General features: G+C 41.4%; 1 protein-coding gene across 1 annotated transcript in view; it reads left to right on the forward strand.

Moving 5' to 3' along the window:
- Positions 1-27,974, forward strand: part of LOC149323468 (mannosyl-oligosaccharide 1,2-alpha-mannosidase IB) — a 72,652-nt gene that overhangs the window by 34,880 nt on the left and 9,798 nt on the right. Inside the window, exons 4-10 of the mRNA XM_089488973.1 lie at positions 1,315-1,433; positions 1,977-2,057; positions 5,134-5,228; positions 5,695-5,818; positions 7,057-7,150; positions 18,095-18,210; positions 21,930-22,149. Of these exons, the coding sequence (XP_089345099.1) occupies positions 1,315-1,433; positions 1,977-2,057; positions 5,134-5,228; positions 5,695-5,818; positions 7,057-7,150; positions 18,095-18,210; positions 21,930-22,149 (849 nt within the window). The remainder of the gene's footprint in view (positions 1-1,314; positions 1,434-1,976; positions 2,058-5,133; positions 5,229-5,694; positions 5,819-7,056; positions 7,151-18,094; positions 18,211-21,929; positions 22,150-27,974) is intronic.

Genomic DNA, 27,974 nt, shown 5'->3' on the forward strand with positions numbered 1-27,974 from the left:
GTTAAAAACTTAACAATAAACATTTAAAAACAATTAAAATCATTTTATTAAAACAATATAAAATTACATTTAAAAACAGAAAAGTTAAAAAAACATAAAAGACAGGATGACTGTGTTATGTGCATAAACTGAGTGGTTTGTTAATGTAGGAGGGTGGATTCGATAAATACTGTATCACAGAGTATTAACTCGGAGTATATTAACTGATTAGAGTTAATATAAAGATTACATAGAGATATGCGGGGAATAGAATACATTTCCTATTTCACTCCTTTCTTGACTAGGATCAGGGGTAACAGATATCTTTATGGATTGCATCTTACTCTCAGGAAATTGCCATGCAACTGGGACATTAGTACAACACAGAGAATTTTGCCCAGAGTCTTTCCCAGGGAATTATATCAAAGGCTGACTTAAAGTTGACAAAGGCGGCATGGATTGCCCCATGAGACCTGACCTTGTATTTCTCATTCAGATGCTACTGAATGAGGCATTGCTCAATGGTTAATGCCTTTTTAAAACAGCACCCTATCTAAATGGAAATCTTGCTGGCTCCATCCTTGCTGAATTTTAGACAGACTGTAAAACTGTACTGTTTTATAAGTTTTTAGTCCTCAAATTGGTTTTAATCTGTTTGTTTTAAAGTCTTTTATTTTTATGGATTGTGTATAATTGTAGGTCCCTGATATTCAATGAAGTGATATATAAATACAAAATAAATTATATATAAAATAAGGTAGCAATACATTAATTAAATAATTTCTGTATGATTAAAATTGAGTGAATGTTTGCTGAAAAACAGAGGCTTCCATCTAAAGCAAGAGATGATGAAATACTTCCCTATCTCTGTTTTGATTTAGTACGAGTTGGGTAAGAAGGAGGTTCTCTGTCATGAGTAGATGGAATTTATGATAGTATAGTTCATTTTCATTTTTCCTGAATGTGAGCAACTATTCTTGGATTAAACAGTGGCAAAATACTTAAATTCCTTTAAAGTTCAGACTAGGACTTGGAGCAGATTTACTGCCTTGCTGACATCAGAGGTACGAGTCTCTATAATTTGATCAATGGCCAGCCCCTCTTTTCCTGTTTCCCATTGTATCCCATTTGGGATACAAATGTAGAAAATATATAAAAGAAACAAACGTTTTGATAGAATTCCTTGCCATGGCCGTTTTGATTTGCATTTGGAGAAACTGGTCTTTTGGAGGGGGGGCATGGTTTTAGATTGTAGATAAATAATAACATTGGCCTGGAAGATTATCTTTTTAAGTGAAACATTTATAATGAAAATTCTGGGGTTTATTTCTCTAGGAAATTCTCAGCTGGGGGCTACTATTGTTGATGCACTTGATACCCTCTATATTATGGGTCTTCATGATGAATTCAGAGAAGGGCAGGAATGGATTGACAATCACCTGGATTTCAGTGTGGTGAGTAAAAATTATTTTATTATATTGCCTTGTCCCTGTGTGGAGAAACTAGAGTTTGATGATGACCTTTTTCTAACTAACCACTCTTAAGAATAACACTTGTTTGTCCAAGTTTGGGCATAACACATAATGGTGGTGAGTTAGAATGACAGTGAAAGTTTCCTGTCAGTGATGGAGGAATTTCAAGGCCCACTGTAGTTCATTCAACCATGGTTTATTACATGGTTCAGCCATGGATTACTATTATATCCAAACAAGTCCAGTATGTCCTGTTCGTTATATCTGTCTCAGTATGTATTTTGAGTTTTGAGGTGGCTAAAATTTATCATAACTTTTACACGTTGTCAGCTAGAAGGATACACTATTAATTTGTCTGTACACTTATTAAATATCACTACAAAATCTGTTCCATCTTAACAGATGGGTTTGCATACCCAAAGAATCTGGTACAGGAACACACAGGAATACATATCACATGTACGTGTTCTCTCTTGGCATCTAGCATGTATCTAAAGCATTTCTTTCTCTTTTTTCTATTTCAAGAATTCAGAAGTATCTGTCTTTGAAGTCAACATTCGCTTCATTGGTGGCTTGCTTGCAGCCTATTATCTTTCCGGACAAGAGGTGTGTTCATTATTAATTATTTTTGAAAATGTGTACAACTTGTCATAGAAGTGTCTTAAAGGAAACAAAGGCCTTGCTTTTGGTAGTTCTTCTGTAGCTTCGCTAGCACTTTAAGATATTAAAACAGTGGCTTTCAATCCTTTTCATCTCACGACACACTGACAAAGTGCTAACATTTTCAAGACACACCATTAGTTTTTTAAAGATCTGTTTGAAAAAATGAATATTAAGATTGTGCTTAATGTTCAATCACTAAAATTGTCTAAGGCATTATTAAAAGCGCCAAAAGGGTGGGAAACAGGAAAGGAGGGGCTGGCCATTGATCTGGAGAAGTCAGTGACCAGTCAGCAGCTGAATTAGAAGCTGAGGCAACCTCCCACTCTTTATGACGTGTTGTGGACCCTGACTCAATCACTCTCACAGTGAACTTGGGTGAGCCTAAGTGGATGGGACATGCTTCTTCCCTTCCTTTTCCCCACTTCCACATGAATTGCAAGGCACTGTCTTGTGTCCCACAAATAATATTTCTCTTATTAGACTCCAGTTGGCTTTACATTCTCACCTGCTTATGCCTCCCCAACACATCACTTCACTGGTTTCTTCCTTATCATACATCCCAACATACATTGAGGCATTTTCCATCCACCACAGCACAATGCCCATCCTCTTCCTCTGCCAAGGAGAATTGCTGAGACAGAGGCAGAGGGGGAGTATCTGCTGCTGTTTTAAGAATGAGGAGGAGGGTGAGCAGGTGGCTTTAGACTCCTAAGTAACTGTGCTCCTTCACTGCCACCGCCTCTATTCAAATGTGTGCCAGGCTCAGAGCCATTGACTGGGAAGTGAAGAAGTGAGAGGAGAAGGGGGAGCTTCTTTCTTTTCTCGCTCTCATTCTCATACATTTATCTGTTATTTAAAGTGGATATTCATACTGCACAAATCCCACAACACTTTTAAAAAAGTCAAATGAACACTTAGTCCAGTAGAATTCAAATTGCACAGCACTTTCTATCATTTACTTGTGGCTCACTGATGTGACACACCATTGAACTTTTGTGAGGCACACATGTATTAAACTCATTTGGACAGTAGTGTGTAGATAATTTGGGGAGCAGGCTTTGAATCACAGGAGGCAGAGACTTAGGTTGATGCTAAGCTGCCCATGGATATGCTACTATCTGACTGTCTGGATCTCTAAATACACTGTGAGCGCTCTTAGATACAGAATTGCAAATCTATTAATGGTTTCTCAGCAGGTGTGTTTTGCTGTGTTTGGAAAGGAAATAAAGGTATAGGGAACTGACGGAACTAGAGATCGGAGAGCAGGGGCTCGTCAGACCTTTCCCATCATAGTGTAGTGCAAAAGTAACAAATTACAAGAGCCAAAAAGCATGTCACTATAATCATGCACTTATAGCTAAATATCAGATCAATTTGATAACACAGTCTTATCATATTTATATAAAAATTATTTATTTTATTTACTTTGCACTTCTATTCCATCTTTCTCCCAAAATGGGAAAGTTTATAATCTCGCAGAATATCTTTGTCCATTTGTACTTGGTAATATTGATTGTGTCATCTTTTTACCATAAAGTTTTGAGATGAATGTTTCTTGTAAATCCAGGTGTTGTTCTGTTTATTTTGTTAGAAGAAAACACACACCTGTTTTGAAATCTGGAAAAATTGCTACATGAAACAGGTCTTGCTGGAATCTTGTTCTTTCCAATATATTTGTTTTTTAAAAAAATAAAAATAGTATATTTCATAACATTCTATATACCATAGTTTGCAACCCACTTGAAGTTGAATTGATATTTATTGAGTTACAAATACATGTTTAGAGTTTCTTGTTCCTGTGGTTTTTGTCTTTGTGGAGTGTGTGTGTGTGCACGCACACACACATATACATACACACATGCCTATATACCATGTCCTTGATGATTCTGATAAGCAGTGAGAAAAGAGCCAGAAGTGAAAAGGTTATGGAGTTACTCCACTTGTGCTCAGCCATTCATGATTTCTGGACATATTCATAGTTACCTGAGTGACTTAATGCCCTCTCTAATTGTCTCTTTGAACATCTGGGTTCAGTTGTTTTTTCATTTATGTTTCTCCCTTCTGTTCACTTCTGTGGTTGCCACTATAGTTTGGTGTTTCATTTACTTAAGTAGAGCTCCTATTTTTCTAGGCAGCAAAAGATTGTTCGCCTGAGCTTTGCAGTCATAGGGAAAGGTTCAGCATACCTGAGAGTGGGTGCATAGACTTCTTAGTTCTATCTGCATACCATTTTGGACAATAAGGAGAGCCCTGACTCTTTCATCTTTCATGCTTGAGATTAAATGTATTGTCGTAACTCATAGTATATCACATGTATAACTAATAATACTAATTTACTAATGTATTAATGTAGGCTGAAAATGTATGGAAGGAATGTAAATCAGCTACTTGGAGAATCCCAAGATTTTGTGGGGAATATATTTTAGTTTCATTTTGGCAACAGTATTTTGGAATAATATAATATATAATACCGGCAGAGATCAAACTCTCCAGTGGTGTTGAGGAAAGTGCTCTTCTTATTGTCACAGGTGGATGAATGAGAAGTAGCAGGCTAAAGTGAATCTAGAGCAAATGCAGCAATCAAGCAATCAGATACCAAGGATGGCAAAGGAGAGTGCCAAAGGCTGCTTATAAAAGAGTCTCTTTCCCTTAAGAATAGAGTACATCACTGGGGGTCTTGCTGGGACCTGGTGCTCCTCCTGCAGTCCCAGGTAGGGGCTGAGGGTTTATATGCTCATAATCTGAGAATGTTGAATTTAGTGGGGCTTATCCCAAATTGGAGAGACTGTGGTGTAGGAGAGACTAATACTCTGGAGATCAGGGCTAGAGTCCTCATTGGCCTTAAAAATGTACTGGACAAGTTACACTCTCTCAGCCCCAGAAAACTCCACTTTAGGGTTGCCATAAGTCAGAAATGACTTGAAGGCACACAACAATAATAAGAACAACAATCCCAGAGTAGACAAATGCATCATTGTGCTATAGATGATGGACAGCCGTTTGATCTTCTTTCTTCTAGGTTTTCAAGATAAAAGCAGTGCAGCTAGCAGGAAAACTTCTTCCTGCTTTCAATACACCCACAGGGATTCCATGGGCAATGGTGAATCTGAAAAGGTATGGCATTTGGGAAGAGGAGCATACTGGAAGTCAGGAGTTGTGAAAAATATATATAACCATATTTGGTAGATTTTAGCTTTTCAAAGTCTCTTAAGGATTGTTCTATATAATCAGTATAAAGGGTATATATGGCATTATATTTCTCTTTTCATCCTGTTTGAAGTTGTGTTGCCATATTAAGTTAGAATTGCAGAACTGGAAGGGACTACAAGGGCCATCTAGTTGAACCTCCTGTCATACAGGAATATTCTGCTAAAGCACTTGGTAAGATGGCCATCCCATCTCTGCTAAAGACCTCCAAAGAAGGAGAGGCTGCCTCTCTCTGAACCTGTTTGCAGCATTCAAGTTTGTGTGTGACACTTTCTTTGGAAGTTCTTCCTCAGTCCTTCCGCTCATTTTCACCCTAGATGTGCGTTTGTTTGTTTCCTGTCCTTTTGAATTGTTTTTCTCTCTCTTTTCCCAGTGGTGTTGGTCGCAACTGGGGTTGGGCATCAGCTGGCAGCAGCATCTTGTCAGAGTTTGGTACACTTCACATGGAATTCGTACACCTGAGCTACCTGACTGGCAACCCTGTATACTATGAAAAGGTTAGCTTTGTGGTCTCTTACTGGTGTGATACAATGGGCCCTCGGTATCCACTGGGATTTGGTTCCAGTGGTGTGGATACCACAATCTGTGGATGCTCAAGTCCTATTAAATGCAATAGATAGTAAAATAGTATCCCTTATATAGAATGGCAAAATCAAGGTTTGCTATTTGAAATGTACAGTTGGCCCTCTGTTTTTGTGGATATTCAAGTCCCATAGGCTTGAATGGGGTGCCTGCGCACAGGGGTGCACCCCATTGAGAACAAAGGAGGTTGCCCCCTCCGTGAATAATCAAGAGCGCAGATCTCAAGTCCTCAAGAAAGGAGAGGTGACTGTATATATTTTTTGAATATTTTGAAGCTGTGAATGCTTGAATCTGTCGATAAAGAATCCATGGATACAGAGGGCTGACTGTACATTTTAATTTTTTATGACTGTAGATACAGAAAAATGCATTCATATTGTATTTACACATATAAAGAGCATTCAAGGATAATTTTCATTAACAATTATTGCCTATAACATACTCTCATAAAAATTCCCGATTCACTCTATATCAAGGAATCTGTTTACCGTATTTTTCGGCATATAAGGCGACTGAGATATAAGTTGACCCCCCAAGTCGCAGGCCGGCAGCGTCCCTGGCCTCCTATGAGCCGAAGTAAGGTGGTCTCGCGCCGGCTTGGAGGGAGCCTCTGTGGAGGCCGGGTACCGTGGCCAGGCTCTCTGTCGCCACCATTGCTGCTGCAAAAGGCGGCAGAGAAGCGGCTCCAGAGCCGATCGGGCTGAGGGAAACAAGGAAAGAGCCGGCCCCTTCTTCCTTGCCACTGCCTCCCGAGATACTCTGCTCCTCCAGCGGCTTCCGCGGCAGACTTCTAACACGCCACAGAAGCCGCTGTAGGAGCGGAGTATCCTGGGAGGCGAGGGCGAGGAAGAAGGGGCTGGCTCTTTACTTGTTGCCCTTGGCCCTGATCGGCTCTGGAGACGCTTCTCTGCCGCCTTTTGCAGCAGCAATGGCAGCGACAGAGAGCCCGGCCGCGGTGCCTTCTGGGAAGGGAACTGCAAGGACCCCAGAGACAGAGAGGTGGCTTCACCATTCGCTTGTCTCTGGGGTCAGAAACCGGCGTATAAGGAGGCACCTTATATGCCGGAAAATACGGTAAACACTTACTGAGAGAAGATATGATTATGTCTTTATAATGAGAAGGAGCTCTGGTAATTCCCCTTTTTAAATTTAGGTCATGCATATTCGTAAACTACTTCAAAAAATGGACCGCCCTAACGGACTTTATCCAAACTACTTGAATCCAAGGACTGGGCGCTGGGGGCAGCGTGAGTATTCGTTTCACATTTATGTCAAATTTGGCACATGGTCATTTAGAAGACCAGTTTGGATGCTACAGTTTAGCTATCTTTGCTTGCTCTTTCGTTCTTTGTATTCTCCACTTTCTTCACTTGCTTTGTTGTTAATGGTGAATTGAGCATCAAACCATACATTACCTCCACAGCAGACGAAAACTGACTTCATACTGTGGTTTCCAGTTATTTGGAAGCTGGTTTGAGCTAACAGTAGTATGGATGTTCATAGTAAACTATGAGTCTCGTTAACTGTGAAGTGAGGGATGGCACTGGAGCATAGGGGAGGTAGGTGAGATAAATCAGCATATTGTTCAACCACAGTGGCCAAACTGTGGTTTGCAGTCAGCCTAGGGGTTGAGGCAAAAGGAAAAAAGAACTCTTCCTCAAGAAGACAGGCCCTAAATGAAACTTCCAGTTTTTGCTTCTTCATCTGTCACTTCTCTCTTTCTGTCAAGGATCAGCTTATCTGAGATGGGTCCCCACTCCATCTCAATGGCATGTCTGCTATCTACAGAGTTCAGGAGCCCAGTGCTTCTGCCCCCATTCTACTTTTGGCCCAAATAAGCCTTGTTCAAGGCTTCTTTTCTCCATTAGGACAGCTTACTGCTTTGATTCAAAAATGATGCTTCAGAAAGGATAGACCTTTCCATAGCCCTGGATCCTGGCTGATTCACCCCGCATAAACCTTCTATAGATATTCTAGCTTCCCAGCACTTGTCTAGGCCTGGGAAGACAGGCCTAGTGGCAGCATTAACATAATGACACTGCAGCTCAGTACGTAGCAATCAGACGTACAAAGGCAGCTTCCTCAGTTAACAAGGTTAGTGCTCCCATAGGCTTCAGGAAGGTAGACTTGAAGGCCTTTGTACCTTCTGGGCTGCTACCATGCGAAATGTGGCGGTGACCTTTTTTTTCAGAGCAACACTATGTTTGTTTCCAAGGGCTCCCCTAGAGGAACTGGTCACTACTTTCTATTCTCCATTCAGAAAGAAAGCAGAAGGTGGTTCTGGGAAATGTTCACTAAGGTTGTCTTAGTCATTAGGATGTGCATCAATGTCCCTTCCCCTGGTCTGCCATCTGTAGCAATTCTTTTCAATGGATCTATTTCATGTCCAGCTTTCCTTTTGGCTGACATTTGACCTGAGTATAAATTTATTTATTTATTTATTTATTATATTTATTTATATCCCGCTCTTCTTCCAGGACTGGGATTCAGGGTGGCTTGCAATATTAAAAACAATATAATTAAAAAGAAACAGAAATAATACATTAAAATAATATTAAACTACTACAATAAAATGAAAGAGAAGAAGCTAAAAATGTCTAAAATACATTAAAACAATATAACATCCTAGGGCACTCTTTAAAGGTTTTGAAAAGGAAGATTTTCGCCTGTTGGCGGAAGACCATCAAGGAAAGGGCCATTCTGGTCTCCCTGGGAAAGGAGTTCCAGAGTCTGGGGGCAGTTACAGAAAAGGCCCTCTCTCATATCCCCACCAACCGTGCTTGTGATGGTGGTGGGATGGAGAGAAGGGCCTCCCCTGAGGATCTCAGAGCCCCGGAGGGCTCATAGGGGTAAATACAGTCTGCCAAATATCCTGGACCTGAGCCATATAGGGCTTTGAAGGTCATCACCAACACTTTGAATTCTGCCCAGAAACAAACTGGCAGGCAGTGGAGCTGTTTCAGCAGGAGCGTTGCATGATCTCTGTAACCTGTCCCTGTTAGCAGCCTGGCTGCAACTCTTTGGACCAGCTAAAATTTCTGAACACTCTTCAAAGGCAGCCCCAAGTACAGTGCATAATAGTAGTCCAAACAGGATGTAACCAAAGCATGTGCCAGTGTGGCCAGATCTGGCATCTCAAGGAACGTGCATAATTGGCACACAAGTTTTAAACTTGCAAAAGCACTTCTGGTCACTGCAGAGACCTGGGCCTCCAGCTTCAAAACTGAATCCAGGAGTACTCCCAAACGAGTGTTTTTAGGGGGAGTGTGGCACCATCGAATACAGGCTGGATCCACAATTCCCTGATCTGCCTTCTGACTGACCAGGAGCACCTCTGTCTTAAGTTTCAACTTGTTTGCCCTCATCCAGTCCATTACTCATGACCGACACTGGTTTAGGATCAAGACAGCTTCCTTGGAGTGGGGTGGAAAGGAGTAGTAGAGTTGAGTGTCATCGGCATATTGATGGCATTGCACCTCACAGCTCCGTATAACCTCTCCTAGTGGCTTCATGTATATATTAAATAGCATAGGGGCCAACACAGAACCCTGAGGGACCCCACAGGCTAATGGCCAGGGGGTTGAGTATGAGTCCCCCAGCACCACCTTCTGGGTTCACCCCTCCAAGAAGGAATGAAGCCACTGTAAAACAGAACCTCCAAGCCCCATCCCAGAGAGGCAGTCCAGAAGGGTACCATGATTAATGGTATGAAAAGCTGCTGAAAGATCCAGCAGAACCAATAGGGACACACTTCCCCTGTCTAGTTCCCTGCATAAGTCATCAATCAAGGTGACCAAGGCTGCTTCTGTTCCATAGCCAGGCCTGAAACCAGATTGAAATGGATCTAGATAATCTGTTTCATACAGAAACCCCTGGAGTTGGGAAGCCACCACATCTTCCAAAACCTTGTCCAAAAATGGTAGGTTGGACACTGGCCAATAATTATTCATTATTCTAGGACTCAGGGATGACTTTTTTTAACGGAAGCCCCACAACTGCCTCCTTTAGGCAAGATGGAACTCTGCTTTGTTGTAGGGATGCATTGACTACCTCCTTTACCCACACAGTCAGTCCCCTTCTGGCCTGTTTAATAAGCCAAGAAGGACAAGGGTCCAAAACACATGTGGTGGATTTTGCCTTTGCAAGAATCCTGTCCACAACTTCAGGCTGGACAAGTTGAAAAATATCAATTAACATTGGACAGACAGGTGCCAAGGTTACATTCACTGGCACTGAATCAACTGTAGTATCCAAGTTGGAGCAGATCTGAGCAACTTTATCAGCAAAATGCCATGCAAATTCTTCACATCGGGCCTCTGAGTGATCTGCATTTTCTACTTGAGGGTCAGTGTGTAAGAAACCCCTGACCACTCAGAACAGCTCTGCTGGGTGACTTCATACAGATGCAATGCTGGTAGCAAAAAATATTTCTTTGTTGCCTGCATTGCCACAGAGTAAGTCTTCAAATAGGCTGTAGGTCATGTTCAGTCAGATTCACTTTGAGTCTTCTGCCAATATCGCTCTAGTCTCCATCTCACTTGCTTCATCACCATCAGTTCCCTGGAGAACCAGGGGGCTTGTTTGGCTCCATTCCGTAAGCTCAGGAGTGTTCCCAACCCTAGCCATTTCCTCATCCCAAAGGTCGGCCAGAGCTTTAATAGAATTACCTGCCAAGGTGACAGGAAACTCCCTAAGATGAATCCATCTGGATCCATCACTCTCCTGGGACAGACCATCCTACTTGGTCCCTTACACTGGCCGAGGTGCTGAGTCCAGTGAGTGTAGATCATCACAAAACAGTGATGATCTGTTCATGACAACGCAGCTATAGAGAGTTCCTTCACACCAAGATCATCATCACCCCACCCAGCACAGAAAACGAGGTCCAGAGTGTGCCCAGCAGCATGAGTAGGGCCAGATACCACTTAGGACAGACTCATGGTTGTCATGAAGGCCATGAAGTCCTGAGCCACTCCTGAAAGGGTAGTCTCAGCGTGGATGTTGAAGTCCCCTAGCACTAATAGACAAGAAGATGGTCTGGGATGGTCACAGGGTTGGTGTTATCCCAGCTAGCTCAGGAAAGGAGACTGTTGTGCAGTGTGCTGGGTGGTACACCAACATAATCTCTGTTCTGTCCTGGCTACCCACTTTTAGGTACACATACTAAAAACCTGTAGACTCTGCAAGGGGGCATCTGGTCAGGGGGATGGAATCATGAATTGTTGGGGAACTTCCATTTGATATAGAAGGCAGAAATTTAGAATAGATCTAGCTCAAGATCATTGGATAACTTAACATTATCTGAAAAATGTTCTACTCTTTATCTCTTTCTCACACTGGGGGGGGGGGACTCAAATCCACTCTAAAACTGTTAATGTTCTTTCCCTGTACTAACAAACATACCTCATATGCATACGATCACTAGAGTTCTGAAAATGGGACTTTTATTTTTTGGGTGCAAAAAATTATATACATCGCAAATAGTAGAAAAGCTAGAAAACTAAAATTTGATAAATACAATAAATCCAGTCAGTTGATAATCCCATTCATCCTGCATATAACTTAACCCAGTGTTTGATTTAAGGAAGAAGTACTTGTAGTAGCTGCTGGTATCATGAATCTATTCTAGATGAATACAAGCTTCATTTACTAGTTTACATATGGCTTCATAGTTGGATCAAGTTATTACAGCTTCTGTATTGCAGTCTTTGTCCTGGAAAGGAAGTGTTCAGTTCACTGAACTAGTTGTGAATTCTTCATTTGTTCTCAGTGGGCTGTCTAAAACAGCAATGGAAAAAGAAGGCAAGTAGTTTATAGCATAACTGAATTATCCAAATTATTCATGGCTTGATGTCACTTAATAAACTGTGGTGCTACAGGAAATGTCACTTGCAAAGATGCGAGGATTTCATTGAGTTCTCTATGAGTTAAATAAACCTGTAACCTTGGTGGGCTTTTGCCTTTCATTCATATGCTTTATGTAAAGTGGAAGAAGATGCTAATTCTTCAGCTGTGCTGTGCATGAAGCTAATAAAGTTCTTTCAGGAATCTTAATTTTATGACTCAGTTCTGTAAAACGAAAGTGCAGTAATATAAAACAAAGGAGGGATACCTTTGGCCATGGTTGCTTATGATAGGGTACATGAATAACATAAGAATGAAGCAAGCATGATATGTGATACTACATGCACACACACAAAAAAAGAAATGACAAAATTAGTTTAACCCTATTCAACATTCTATTTCTGGTTTAATCATTACAAAAGAAAGGCACGTGTCATGGAGGAGCTGCAGTTGACTGGGTGGAGAAACCTTGTTGGTGGGGTCTTTTCCATAGGACAGTAATTCTCTCTTATGTAAATTGATCCATATTTTTATGGTCAGAGAAATGGAGCATTTAACATTAGATATGTAGCAATGGACAGTATTGATTTATGAAGTGTTACAGAAAAGTCTTAATTCTCAGGAGCATATAAGAAGCAATCTACAACCTTTGGTTGTTACCTTGTTACAGCAGATGAAGGCAGGAGACTGGAATTCCATACACACATACTAAAATGTAAATTATACTGATACTGGATAGACATCAGGTGTTAGTTAATAGACCATGGCATCTGCAGGAGATTTGTTGAAGTAAAAGAGGGGAAAAATGCTGATTCAGAAGGGGACAGGGAAGAGCACCAAGCCCTGTCAGAGAAAAAGAAAAGCTACACCATTAAAGCTGCTCAGTTAGCTACAGGTATGCAAGCTGCTTTCACTTGGGCAGTAAGAGGCATACTTGGTCCTAAAGAAATACTTTCTAATATCAAACAAGAATGATAAAGAGGCGTTCATAATTGAAAGCCATGATGATAACACAAAAAACCCCAACAATTATTTCATAGAAGCCTTCAAAGGATCAGAAAAAGATAAAATCAGAGAGCAAATAAGGGCAAATGGCTTATCAGCAGTCTCCCCAGAGGGAGAAAAGGATATCAGAAGAGGTGGCCTCCCAGTTGCCATCTTGCATCAGAAGATTCTAGGTTGAAAGGAGAGGCAGAAACAAAGAGAGCTTTCAGCCATTCAGAGAAGGCTGCAATATCAGGCGCACAGGCACATGTTTTGAGTGACAACCAATGTGGCAATAGTGAAGAGTTAGCAAATTCTAAAGAAAAAAACGTGCCCTTTAAATACAGCCCATGTGATTGAGACACAGGAAAGATTTTTAACTTAAACAGGCTACGATGTTCTATCAGACTCAGTCCGAAGTACAGGCAAGGAATTCTGTTAATAATTTGTCAGCAGAGCAAAGTGTCACCCTCAACAACAACCACTTGATAACTCTCAACTAAGTGTGGTTAAAGAAATAATGTTGAAATGTAAGCAAAGGTGCAGAATCCTTTAACTGAACCCAGTTTAGCAACTGCCATGAACTGGAGTAACATGAATGTTGTATTGAATCTTAGAGGAGAATTCATTAAATGAATATAAGAGCAGATTATTCGAAGCTAATCATTTCAAAGGATTACTTAGGAAAATATTATTCATTTTGGATCTGGAAGACCCATAGCAAAGTAAGAATGGAAAAGAAAAAGGAAAGTAAGGTGGCAGCAGTGCTGCAAAAACGCAGTCAAAGAATTTAGAAATTCTTAAGGCATATATATTTACAGAGTTAATTGAATCATTATGTGGAACAGCAGGTTACAGTAAAAAATTAAGCATATTTGAGGAAAATGCAATGGCCGAAGAAGGCGACACATTATCAGTCTTATTATGTAAATGAAAAAAGAATAGATTCAGCTTTGAGAAGGTTTCATGAAGCTTCAGCACTGCCCATCAGAGCATCAGTTAAAGTGTCCCTACTGTGGGTTCAGAAAATCCTGGATTCAGAGGATGTAAATCCTTGAAATCCTCAAACTGTCCAGCAAGCATTACATGAGTTAGAAAAAAATCTTCTAGTCTGTAGCTGATGCAAGACGTTGCTGCAACATTTGCAGCACTGTCATTTCTAGTAACTACAGTGGGTAGGAGATGCCTGTGGCTAGGACACTGGGAGACTGATCAAAAGTCATAGAATCATAGAGTTGGAAGAAACCACCAGGGCCATCCATTCCAACCCTCTACCATGCAGGAAATCACAATCAAAGCATATGGCCATCCAGCCTCTGTTTCAACACTTCCAAGGAAGGATACTCTACCACTCTCTGAGGGGGCATTATATTCCACTGTCACACAGACCTTACTGTCAGGAAGTTCCTCCTAATGCTGAGGTAGAATCTCTTTTCCTGTAGCTTGCATCCATTGTTCCGGGTTCTGTTCACTGGGGCAGCAGAAAACAAGTTTGCTCCCTCCTCAATATGACATCCGTTTAAATATTTAAACAGGGCTATCATATCACCTCTTAACCTTGTCTTCTCCAGGCCAAACATCCCCAGCTCCCTAAGTCATTCTTCATAGGGCATTGTTTCCAGACCGCCATTTTAATCACCCTCCTTTGGACACATTCCAGTTTCTCCATGTCTTTTTTGAATTGTGGTTCCCAGAACTGGACACAGTATTCCAGGTGGGGCCTGACCAAAGCAGAATAGAGGGGCACTGTTACTTTACTTGATCTAGACACTATACTTCTATTGATACAGTTTAAAATCTCATTGGCCTTTTTAGCTGCTGCATCACACTGTTGACTCATGTTCAATTTGTGGTCTATCAGGACTCTTAGGTCCTTTTCACATGTAGTCTCGTCCCACCAGGTGTCCCTCATCCTATATCTATGCATTTCATTTTTCTGTCTTAACCTTACATTTCTCCGTGTTGAATTTCATTTTTTTAGTTTTGGCGCAGCTTTCTAGTCTCTTCAGATCATTTTGAATTTTAATCCTGTCCTCTGGGGTATTAGCTATTCCTCCTAATTTGGTGTCATGTGCAAATTGATAACTATGCCTCCAATTCTGTCACCCAAGGCATTGATAAAGATGTTGAATAGCACTCGACCCAGCACGGAACCCTCTGGCACCCCACTGGTCTCTTCTCTCCAGGATGAAAAAGAGCCATTGTTGAGCACCCTTTGGATTCGGCCGGTCAACCAATTACAAATCCATGTAACACCCTTGTCTAGCCCACATTTTACAAGCTTATCTGCAAGAATATCATGGGGGACCTTGTTCAAAGCCTTACTGAAATCAAGATAATGCTATATCCACAGCATTCTCTTCATCCACCAAGCTGATCATTTCATAGAATCATAGAATGGTAGACTTGGAAGAGACCACAAGGCCATCTAGTCCAACCTCCTGCCATGCTGGAACTCTCAAACAAAGCATCCCCGACAGATGACCATCCAACCTATGTTTAAAGACCTCCAAGGAAGGAGACTCCACCACTCTCCATGGAAGTGTGTTCAACTGTCAAACAGCCCTTATTGTCAGGAAGTCCCTTCTAGTGTTGAAGTGGAATCTCTTTTCCTATAACTTGCAACCATTGTTCTTGGTCCTGTTCTCTGGAGCAGCAGAAAACAAGCTTGCTCCTTCCTCAATATGACATCCCTTCAAATGTGACATCTCTTCAATATGAAATACCTTCAAAAGGATGGGAGACATTGCAAACCATACTAGAGAATTTGCACTTGAACATATTCTGCATTGTTTTAAGAGAAGCTTACATGCATGTACCTATGCATCCTTTCATGTAACCGGCGGACCTGGAAACTGGTACATGTGCTGGTAACCTCATGACTCGACTTCTGCAATGCGTTCTACATGGGACTACCCTTGTGCCAAGTCTGGCAGCCAGGTTGGTCACTGGAAAAACCAGAAGTGACCACAGAACACCTATTTTGAAATCACTTCACTGGCTGGCTATTAGTTTCTGGGCACAGAGCAAGGTGTTGGTTATGATCTTTAAAGCCCTACATGGCTTGGGTCTAACTTATTTACAGGGCCGCCTCTTTCCATATAATCCACCCCGCACACTCAGGTCCCCTGGGAAGAATCTACAGCAGCCTAAAAAGACCAGGTTGCCTGCAACTGCCCAGAGGACCTTCTCTTCAGCTGCTCCCAGATTATGGAACGGCCTGCTGGAGGAGATCCATCATAATACCAGCTTTGGACAGCTTTAAAAAAGCTGTCAAGACCCATCTCCTCTGGCAGGCCTTTCCTGAATAGTACACCCAGCCACCAATTGAATTTACCACCCTACTGTGTACACTATAGTCCCATCTGCTTGTTTCTGATTAATGTAATCAATTATTTTAATTATTTTAATGTTTAATTTGTTTTATTGACATTTTAAGGGGAAGGAGGGTATAATTTGGGATAAGGGATAGTATATGTATTCTTTTAATTGTAAGCCGCCTCGATTGTCTTTTTGACAGAGAGGCGGGGTAAAAATAAAGCTATTATTATTATTATTATTATTATTATTCATTACAGCTGCAGGAAGCACTTGAAATTCAGTAACAACAGCAGCTGTTACCAGTTATTGGCTCTACCCTTTGGCCTGATGTCTGCACCCAATGTTTTCACCAAACAGATGAAATTTGTTCTAGTTCCAGTAATAGCCTATTTGAAACAACAAGAGGTTCAACTGTTCCTCTATCTGGAATATATTTTGCAGAAAGCTGGGTGCAGAGGAAAGACGGAACAAGACCTCAGGTTGACATTACAATGCTGTGGTGGCGAACAGATGGCACGCGTTCCAGAGATGGCACACGAAGCCATTTTTCAGGGCATGCAGAGGGTGGGGAAAGAAGAGGAACAGGTATATGCATGTTCCTCCTCTTCCCAGCTGTCCCAGGCCTTCAGTTGTCTCCAGAGAGACAACTGAAGGCCCAGAAGAGTGCGGGGGGAGTCCCACCCTGGAAGTCTCACTCCCAGAAGGTGGAAGCCCTGCCCCACAGAGGACAAAGTCCCACCCCAGAGGGTGGAAATCCAGTCCTGGTGCTGGAAAGACTTTTAGTTTGGGCACTCAGCCCCTAAAAGGTTTGCCATCACTGACCTATGGTTTTCTAATAAATTTCAGAAAGAGTCAGCTAACAGCTACAAAAGTATTGAATCATTTGGGAGCATAAATAGATATGCAGAAGAGAGTATTTTTAATAGATGGGAGTACAAATGCAGAAAGATACAATGCATTAACAGTGGACGGGCTGAAGGGCCTACTTTATGTATTCCCTCCCAGTTAATGAGAACGTACAGATGAAAATCAGAGTGGAGCCAGCAAAAGTTTTAATTGCTGTTAATAAAAAAGTCAGTGGAAAATTCTTATCAAAACCCACAAAGAGCAGATCTGTTGATCCAAGGACCAGTTTGTCACCCCATACCCACAGTAGTTAAGTCTAACTGTATGGAGTTTATGTCAAAATCTAAGGAAATAGAGTGACACTGAACCAATAATGAATACCATTTTAGCATCTAGGTGGCAATTGGCAAAAGTGTATATATTGGAAGGCCTTCCAGAAGTGATGTGAACAAAATTCAGTGCAAATGGATAGCTGCTAGCAAGTGATGTCTTTTTCTTTAGAGTGGAATAGATAAATAACTGAGGTCTTTAAAGAGGCAGATTGCAGCTCTGTCATCTGTACTTTTAGTTAATGGGAAACCTTTGTATGCTTATTTTCTTGTCAAGACTTTTTTGAGAGGGGGCAACCCTATAAGCTCAACCTACTGTTCATAGATTTCCTGCATGGGACTTGAATTTTAATACCGAATTCTTTGACAAGAACTTCCTTTGATCCATTTTGTGAGATATCACTAAGATTAATGACTTTCAAAGTGGCATTTCTAGTGACAATTACATCAGGAAGAAGGATTTCAGAAAATAGCATCATTATCAGTAAGCCCTAACCTGTGCAGGTTTGATGATGATGGGTAAGGCTATGCTTCATGCAAGACTATGCAATAAAACTGAAGGGGAGGGAGAAGGGGCATCGAAAGAAAAGGTTTTGATTTTTGGTCTCCTGCCTTGATACTCAAAGGTTGTGGATTGCTCCTTTAGCCTTTCTAGAATTCGTGGTAGTCATCACCCTCTTGTTCTCTATGTGTGATAAAGTTTATTTATACTAAATATTTAATTGGCAGTGCTTCTGGAAGTATGTTTCAAGGAAACAACAATGCTGTAGTGTAATAAAATAATTAATTAAAATAATTTAAAATTGTTTTTATGCATGCTTCAATTTTTACAAACTCTCCTTCTCTCTTCCCTCCCCTTTCTTGCAGATCACACATCCATGGGTGGCTTGGGAGACAGTTTCTATGAGTACTTGCTGAAGGCATGGCTGATGTCAGATAAGATGGACGTGGAGGCGAGGAAAATGTATGATGATGCTATTGAGGTGATTATAGTGCATTGATTCCCCCACTTTAAATTAGGCAAATGTTGATTCTTCTTGCTTCCCTAGCAAATCTTACACTTTTAAACTCTGCAAGGCAGGAAAGTATACATGTTCTAATTCGGTCTTCATTAATGTTCTTTACTCTTGTGTGAATATATGAGGTTCACCAAACTGAACACATCCCACGAAACATATGCTGTGCTCTATCAGGGACTTGATAACCCTCACCTAGTAGCCAGATTTAGACAGGAGTTCCAATCATGTCCGCTTTATATTTTAATTTTTGTTTCTTTTTAGCCCTAAGGTGGCCTGAAGATGTCCTAGAGCTCTGAATCCCAAAGTGGGTGGTATGCCCCTTCCTGGGGCAGTGGAAAGATCCAGAGGAACTGTGAAGGAAAAGGGGGCAGCAGAGGGACCTTCAGTCAAAGTATTGGTGCTCAAGAAAGACAAAGGAAACCAGCTGCCCTTAGAACATTGGTGGAGATGGGGAGTTTGAGCATGTGATGCTGTGGGGGGGAAGTGATGGCAAGAAGGAGCTTTCACATTTGGAACACTGCTTCAGCGTTGTGCGTTTTGCTGGGACTTGGCTGATAGGTTGGAGCAACATTACTGCTCCTGCTTTCTTTCCTCAGATAAGCCAAGAGAAGAAGTAACAGAATAAAAACGTTTGTGGAGGGGACTGGCACGTCTGTGTGGGGAAGGCACGTCTGAGGAAGGAGAGGGAGGAGTATCCAGGGTTGATTCTTAAAAAGAGTCCTTTTTCTCACTTGCCTCTCTCAGATTGAGAGTCCTTCCTCACCGAAAAGAAAAGTGGGAAGCTAGCTGTGACCCTCTCTGCATTACTGGAAAATGATGGTTCGTCCTGTCTTGCCAGGAAGAAGCTTCTCCATTTGTGCCAGGTCACCTGGGAGGATCAACTGACCTGTGACTGAGAAGCCTCTCACTCATGAGAAGCTTCTTGTTTGCTGCTCAGCCACCTGCTCAGTTTTTTCTCTCAAGATAACCAGCTGCCAAATTGCTGCTTGACCGGCTGTATGGGCATTGCTCCCTTTGCCCCCAGTCACTCTGGGAGCAGCAACTTAATAGCCAGTCAGCTGGTCATGCTTTTGCTGTAATGCTGTGGGACAAGAGTGAGGAGTAGGCCTGGGCTGCTGCCATAATTCACAAATGATGGAGGAGGATGAGCTGGTTGTGAACTGGGTATGGCTGAAATAGATACCACTAGCTGCTGTACAAATGGTATACCTAATACTGTATCAAGATATTATTATTGTTGTTGTTATTTCTGTCCCACCTCTTCAATAAGATAGAGGCAGCTTACATCAATAAAAACCATAACACAATAAAATAAATCCCAATATCCCCATCTTCCTTGAAACAAGCCCACAATACAACAAGGACTATAATAATATACAGTTAAGATCATTAAAACAGTAGCAGCAAGAACAGGACACCATGGGGCAATCATTAAGACAGTTCACATTGGTCCATATCAATCCATATTAGTGGGGGCAGCTGGGTCAGTCATTCAGGAAAGGCCGGTCAGAAAAGACTGCCTTTTTAAAGCTGTTAAGATTAGTAATATGTTGGATCTCCTCCGGCAGGTAATTCCACAATTTGGGGGTAGCAGATGAAAAGGTCCTCTGGGTAACCATAGCCTTGCCTGGTCTTTGTTGGCTGTAGTAAGTTAAAGCCCATTAAGGGCTTTAAAGGTCATCACAAACACCTTGTGCTGTGCCAGAAACTAATAGGCAGACAGTGAAGAGATTTTAAAATCGGTGTTATATGGTCACCTCTAGATTACCTGGTGACTAATCTGGCTGCCATATTTTGGACTAGTTGAAGTTTCCAAACTAGACACAAGGGTAGCCCAATGTAGAGCGCATTACCAGCGCATGTACTACAATTTTTAGGTCTCTTGGCTCCAGGAACGGTCGCAGCTGGCATATCATCCAAAGCTGATAACAAGCACTCCTGGCTGTCACGTCTGAGTTGACATTTGAAGGGACGGATCCAGGAGCACTCCCAAGCTGCAAACACAGTCCTTTAGGGGAAATGTGACTCCATCCAGGACCGGTTGACACATCTCCATATCCGGATTAGGGAGCCCAACAACGAGTACCTCCGTCTTATCTGGAGTCAGTTTTAGTCTGTTTTTCCTCTTCCAGTCCATTACCACCTTAGGTGAGAGGCATTTGGGTTATTGCTGGAAAGGAAAGGGGGCGGTAGCCCAAAAAGTTTGGGAATGGCTGTCCTAGAGGCTGAAAACTGCCCCCAAACCTCTGAATTTACCCACAGATATTGTAAAGCCTTTACTGTGATTGAATCATACAGTTCCAGCAATATTATTTGCAAGGATTAGCATTTGGAGTTGGGCAGAAATCAGTTTTTACCAGACCCTGCTTCCTTTTATGGTCTGCTTCCTTGTATGACTATTCCTACTATTATTTTTTTAAAGCACTGGCAGAGTGCTTTCACCTCTGTATGATGCTGGCTCGTTTCCAGAGATTTTGACATGCACCTAGAAAATGTCCTCCCAAGTTACAGATTTTTCATATAAAAAGGAGAGTCAGTTGACTAAAATTTTGTGAGCAAAATATAAATGTGGTCAAAGAATAACAGCCAGGGACTTTCTTTTTCAGTTTTGTAGTGGGCCTTTTGTTCTAGGGCATAGTTCTTCCTCAAATGACTGTCCAAATGTTCTTGGATTTTTGCTCTACCATTGTTCACCCTTGGCTATCATCCTTGGAATTATTGGAGTTGCAGAGTATCCATTTCCCAAATAACATAATGAAATTGAAAAAATAAATGGCCATCAAACAAGTGTGGAATATTTGATTTTATGACACACTTGACCACAGTTAAATGGTAGGCAATCAGCTGACAATATTGGATTAATGATTAAAGCTCAAAATAGGCAGATGTACAGAAATACAGTAGTTTTGCCAACCAGTACACAAAACAGATGGCCATTTTCACATGAACTTGGTGATGAAATGGAAACAATTTCTAGGAAGCATAAGCAAGTCTCTTTGGATTCCACTGGTTGAGCTGCTAAAATATAACAGAAGCTTAAGCTCTGGCCTCCAGACATAAATATGCCCCCAAACACTATTCTTAGTGAGTTCAGGGCTGAAAGAAATAATGAACAAACTGATGGACTGAGAGACAGAATATCTTGGTTTCATAGATGACCATATGTTCACTATATAAAACTGCATCCTGAATCATTCTACACACACTCAAACTCTTCCGAAGGCTCACTTATATCATGTGATACAAGTGATAATTCTGCCTCTGGGAAGGAAAGGGAGAAAAAGAAAGAAAATGTGATTTCCTGATCTATAACTGCTTCCACACTGTGGGAGGAAGGATCAAGGAGATAAGATAGTTTAGTTCCTTCATATGTGACAAGAGCACCAGCTATAAGCCTTCCTTTTCTTCACCACCAGCCTCTTTGGCAGAGAGAGAAGAAGCAGAGCATCTATTTACCTCCGATCCTATTCTAGGACTCCCTTCTGTAAATTTGTTGTTCTTATCTAATCATATTAATATGTCAATCTATTTCAGAGGAAACAAAAATCTTGGGAAATATTTTATTTTTTAAAATCAATGTAAGGCTTAAAAATGCACTTAATATATGGGATCTTGTTACCATTCCAAGTATGAAATATTTTTACCATTCCAGGCAACTGAAGAATATTGATTTCTTCCTTCAGGCCATAGAGAAACATCTTATCAGAAAGTCCAATGGAGGACTAACCTTTATTGGAGAGTGGAAGAATGGGCACCTTGAGAGAAAGATGGGTCATCTCACATGCTTTGCAGGAGGAATGTTTGCACTTGGAGCAGATGGTTCTCGAGATGATAAGGCTGGGTATTATCTACAACTTGGAGCAGAGATTGCACATACATGTCATGAATCATATGACAGGACAAGTAAGTATTCTTGCCTGTTTAGGTTGTCTGTGTATTTCCCCCGTTCCATATTAGTCTTGCAGGTTGTAAAAAGGCTGACATAAAGCAGACCTATGTGAAATTAAAAAGGGAGATGATACAGACTTGATGAAGTACATGTTATGACCCCATTAGTCAGGTATTTGGATTTGAATTGAGAGTGTGATGGTTGACTTAAACCTAATTTTGATTATGATGATGATTGATTGATTTAAACCTGATGATGGGGATGATGATGATTTATTTCTTGCCTGTCCTCAAAGCTCAAGACGGTGTACAACATATTAAAATACAAAACACAATTAAAAACACACCAAATCCACAGTTAAAATACAACACTATAAAATCATTAAAATACATTCATAAAGTACATATACTGTACAATTAAGTCATAATTTAAAATTGGACAGGCCTGCCAGAAGATGCAGTCAGCCTTTAAGAGACAGACAAAGTGCACAAAAGGACCATAGGTTTCTAGTAGTCATAAATAAGCTTTGTAAAAATGGAAGCCAGAATAGTAAAGAGTTTTTTACTGTTATCTTCAAATTTTTCACTCAGTAAGAAAGTAAACGTTATAGATCAGATATCCTTAAATACTGTGAAATATTTTAGAGCTAATTTCTTTTACTCTTACCCTTTCCCGTCACCACTCCCTTCTCCTTCTGTGTCATGTCTTTTTAGATTGTAAGCCTGAGGGCAGGGAACCGTCTAACTAAAAAGATTCCATGTACAGCGCTGTGTAAATTTACAGCGCTTCATAAATAAAGGTTAATAATAATAATAATGATATAAGCAGCAAAATCTAGATTCTAGGAGACTCGCTGTTGTCTTTCTGAAACCTCCGGTGGGTTTGAGCTGCGGCCTAAATCAGCTTCCAAATGAGGGGATTTCTGGCAGTTCTTTATGGATTGTTTTGTAAATCTGCAAGTGGTGGAAAATCATGAAAAAGATTCTTGGCTCTTGTCAGAGGGAAGAATAAAAACAAATGTTGTGAATGCTAAAAAACTTAGGGGCTTGACAGGTGGGCAGGAGGGGGGCGGCGAGACACTGCCCCTTTTTTGCCCCAGATTGTTGCCTTGGCAACTGCACACCGTGGCAATGGTCCGCTCCCTCTCAGGAGCAAAAAGAAGCTGCTATAAGCAGTTTCCTTGAAGGGGTGCCCTCATGACACTTGTGCGCCATGATGGCACCCCTTTTGGCCAGCACAATTTCGGCACTGCGCCACCCTTGCATTATGGTATGCCCCGTGTAAACGAACGTGCACCATGATGACGCCCAGGCAGCAGACTAGGGTTCTCGGCCGTGTAGATGCCAAACCCTAGTCCACGTAGGGGCAAGTGCAAACTGCCGGTCTGTACGGGGCATTAGCTGTGTTGAATGCCAGTAAAGATGCATGGTACATAGGAGATGGCCTCAGGAAAGATGGTGCACTTTTCAGATAATTGCTTCAGTAACTAATGGAAACTGGTCCCGATCAGCTCCATCCATCTGTTCTGGAAGTGGACTTGGAAGAGGACTTTTAGTTCTGAGGAAGTGTTTTCCTAGAGAGCTTTCCCCTATCTTTGCAGAGAATAGGCTCACAGGGATATTTGCAAGAGGCATATAGAAAACATGTATGCACAACTCATCCACTAGTGAGCTTCGTGAGTCATGTAGTTCATTTTAACTAGACTGGCTTGATTTGATACCACTGTGAACTCCCCCCATCCCTGCCATATGTAGATAATTTTGAATTAATTTTTCCCATTTTTAAATTAGTATATTTTATTATTAATATACAGTTGGGTGTCCATATCCACAGATTTTTTTATCCACGGATTCAAGCATCCAAGGCTTTAAAATATTTTTAAAAATATATAAATTCCAATGATCAAACCTTGAATTTGCTACTTTATATAAGGGACACCATTTTGCTATCCATTATATTTAGTGGGACTTGAGCAACCGTGAATTTTGGTATCGGGGGGGGGGGGGTCTGCTGGAGCCAAACCCCAGCAGATGCCAAGGACGCACTGTATAATCTTGCATACTTGTAAAGAACTATAACACAGTGGTTTTGCAACTAAATGGTGCCTTAAAATTTTTTGGGAGCATACACCAAAACGTTTAGATAAATGGATAATTTTCCTTTTGCTCTGCTGAGATATATTTTCTTAAACACAAGATTTCTGCTTAATTTTCTTTTTGCACACACTAATTACAAAGGCTAAGGTAACAATCATGAATGTTATTTGTAAGTAGGTCTCAGTGAACAAAGTGAGATGTGCTCCATGGTAATCATGCATAGAATAAATTTATAAGAAGTGTCCAGAAGTACTAGAAACGAGACAAATTAAGCCTTATTAAATACAGTGGGCCTTTATTGTGCAAATATATGCATCATTGCCCTGCAGTTGTGTGTAACTTGCTAGAAGGATGAGTTTTTACTAAATGCAAGAAGATATTGTTCATGTTCTTTGACTGATAATTTGAATATTAATTACACAGTCTATCACAGAGTGAGGAAAATGCAGGCAGCATGTGGATCCCAATCCCTCTTTTTGCTGCCCATGAAGCATCCAGATTTTTTTTTTTTTATATTGTGGTCACCCCGCCCCATAGCCCCACAACAATCCCCAAAGCCAGAAAATTAACTGGAACTGGAAATAATATCCTGCTGCTTCCAGTCTTGGGAGAAGGAGATGAAAAATGACCCTGCCCCAGTGCAGCTGCCTACCTCTGATCTGGACGATAATACGTATCTCATATTAATTTCTTACGTTATACAACATCACTCTGGGTAATGTTAGTATTTCCTAGTAGCTAATTTGCTGAGAAATGACTTTTCAGATGGTAATACTTTTCTTGACCTTAAATACCATATGGTTTTGCCCCGATTTCTTTTTAGAAAAACAGGTTTAATTCAGCATGACAAAGATGGGCAATTTTTTTTTACTGATGGAATATGATATTTAACTTATTTGTATCACAATCTTACTTTAATTTAAACTAGTTTTTAAAAAATACTTCAATATAAAATATTTTGTGGGATAAATTTATTTAATTTCTTAAAATGTAATTTCTTAAAATCAATAATAATAATAAATTTTATTTGCATTTCCCACCTCTCCCTGCAGATTGAGGCGGGATTACAACAGAGAACAAAATCAACAATAAAATACAAGATACAGTATTATCTAAAAATACAATCAATAGAACAAACAACAAAAGTACTACCAATCACTAAAATGACCAAATTGTCATTTATTTTCCATGCTATATCAGTCAGAAGTGGGAGTGTTCTTTGAGATCAGCTATAGAAAGTCAGATGGATAGGCCAGCCAGAAGAGATCCGTATTAAGTGACTTCTTAAAGGCTTCTAAGGTGGTAATAAGACGGATCTTTTTCGGTAAGTTGTTCCATAGTTTAGGAGCCGTGGCTGTAAATGCTTTATGGGAAGTTGTACTTAGTCTAGTTTTCATATATTCCAATAATTTCTTCCCTGATGTTCTGAGAGTGTGGGGCGGATTGTGTAGGGAGAAGTAACTTGGGCCCAAGCCATGTAGGGCTTTAAAGGTAATGACCAACACTTTGTATTGCGCCCAGAAGCTGATCAGCAGCCAATGAAGAGATTTTAATATTGGAGTAATATGGTCTGATCTTGATGTTCCTGTGACCAGCCTGGCTGTAGTGTTTTGGATCAATTGAAGCTTCCAAACTTGGTACAAAGGTAGCCCCATGTAGAGTGCATTACAGAAATCTAAACAAGAGGTTACCAGTGCATGTACCAAAGCTTCAAGGTCCCTCTGGGCCAGGTAGTGGCACAGTTGGAGTATCAACCAAAGTTGGTACCAAGCACTCCTGGCCATCACCTCCACCTAAGATGACAACTGTAGAGACGAGTCCAGGAGCACTCCCAAACTGCGAACTTCATCCTTTAGGGGAAGTGTGACCCCGTCCAGGACTGGTTGGCAAATCTCCATCCCTGGATCAGGGGTACTTATCACAAGCACCTCCGTTTTCTCTGGATTCAGCTGGAGTTTGTTTTCCCTCATCCAGCCCATTACCGACTCAAGACAGGCATTTAGAGGAGAGGTGCTATCCTTGGTCACTGCAGCAGTCGGAGACATAGAGAAGTAAATTTGGGTGTCATCAGCATACTGATAATACCACACCACAGCGGCTTTGTGTAAATGTTAAACAGCATAGGAGACAGAATGGCGCCCTGAGGGACGCCAGATGTCAGCTCTCTTTTACAAGAATAGCATCACCATCTGTAATCTGCCTGAGAGGTAGGAATGGAGCCACTGGAATGCAGTGCCCCCGATACCTAACTCCCTCAGGCATTCCAGAAGGATACCATGGTATGGTATCAAATGCCGCTGAGATGTCCAAGAGCACCAGCAGGGTCACTTCCCCCTGTCGATGCCCAGACAGAGATCATCGACCAAGGCGACAATGGCAATCTCAACTCCATATCCCACCCTGAAGCCGGTTTGAAATGGGTCTAGATAATCAGCTTCATCCAAAACAGCCTGGAGTTGGAAGGCAGCTGCCCTCTCGATCACCTTGCCCAAGAATGGTAATAAGGAGACCGGCCTATAATTGTTTCTTATCAGGGGATCTAGGGAGGGTTTTTTCAAGAGTGGTTTAACTACCACTTGTTTGAGCTTAGATGGAAATTTCCCCTCCCTGAGGGATGTGTTGATTATAGATTGAAGTAATGCTGTTAGTGCATCCCCTCCCTGAGCGGTCAACCAAGATGGGCAAGGATCAAGGGGGCATGTTGTCTTCTTTACACATCAAAGAAGCTTGTCCACTTCATTGGTATTTACATGCTCAAAATGATCCAGTCTAACATAGTCCACGGAGTCGCTGGACACCTCTCTTATAGTTTCTGTTGTAATACCGGCATCAAGATTGACCATTATTTGAGAGATTTTATCAGCAAAAAAGTTGTTGAATGTATCACAGCAGGCTTTGATTGGTTCTAAAAGAGGGTTGAGGGTGGGAGACCGCTGGGTTAACTCTTTAACCACCCTGAACATCTCTGCTGGACGAGATTCTGCTGATGCAATACAAGCAGCATAGAACGAGTTCTTTGCTGCATTGATTGCCACTCCATAGGAATCAATAAGAACCTTATGGCATGTCTTGTCACGTAAGCGGTGATGTTTCCGGCAGTAGCACTCTAGTCGTTGCAAGGCCCGCTTCATTTTCCGAAGATCTTGAGTGTACCATGGTGTCTTATTAGAAGCAGGCTGGAAAGGGCACTCGGGAGCAATAATGTCTATGGCCCTGGTAAGATCATTATTCCAGGTATCAACCAAGGCTTCGACAGAATCGCCATCATTCCCAACCATAAAACCCTTTAGCACCTCCTGGAACCTTTTGGGTTCCATCAGCCTTCGAGGGCGGACCATTCTAATAGGTCCTCCACCCCTGAGGGGGATATGGGTATTGGCCTTCAGTCCCCCTTGACCAGAAAATACTCTGTCCATGTCAGGGCGGAGGTTTGAATTACCTCCGTCCAAGGATATTCCTGATCCATACTAAAGACCACATTGAGTGTATTACCAGCACAGTGTGTTGTACTTGAGACTAATTGGGACAGGCCCATGGTGGTCATGGAAACCAGTCTCAAAGGCGATTTTGAGGTCCCCCAGAACAAGAAGCCTGGGAGACTCCAACACCAGCTCCGAGACCAGCTGTGACAGCTCAGCCAGGGAGTCTATTAGACAACGGAGTGGACGGTATGCTAACAGAATCCCCAGACTGTCCTTAGCCTTTAGAGTCAGGTAGATACACTCAATGTGATCTGTTTTCCG

The sequence above is a fragment of the Sceloporus occidentalis genome, unplaced genomic scaffold, assembly GCF_023333645.1.
Source record: "Sceloporus occidentalis isolate IW3139 unplaced genomic scaffold, rSceOcc1.0.p SCAF_1, whole genome shotgun sequence".
NCBI lineage: Eukaryota > Metazoa > Chordata > Lepidosauria > Squamata > Phrynosomatidae > Sceloporus > Sceloporus occidentalis.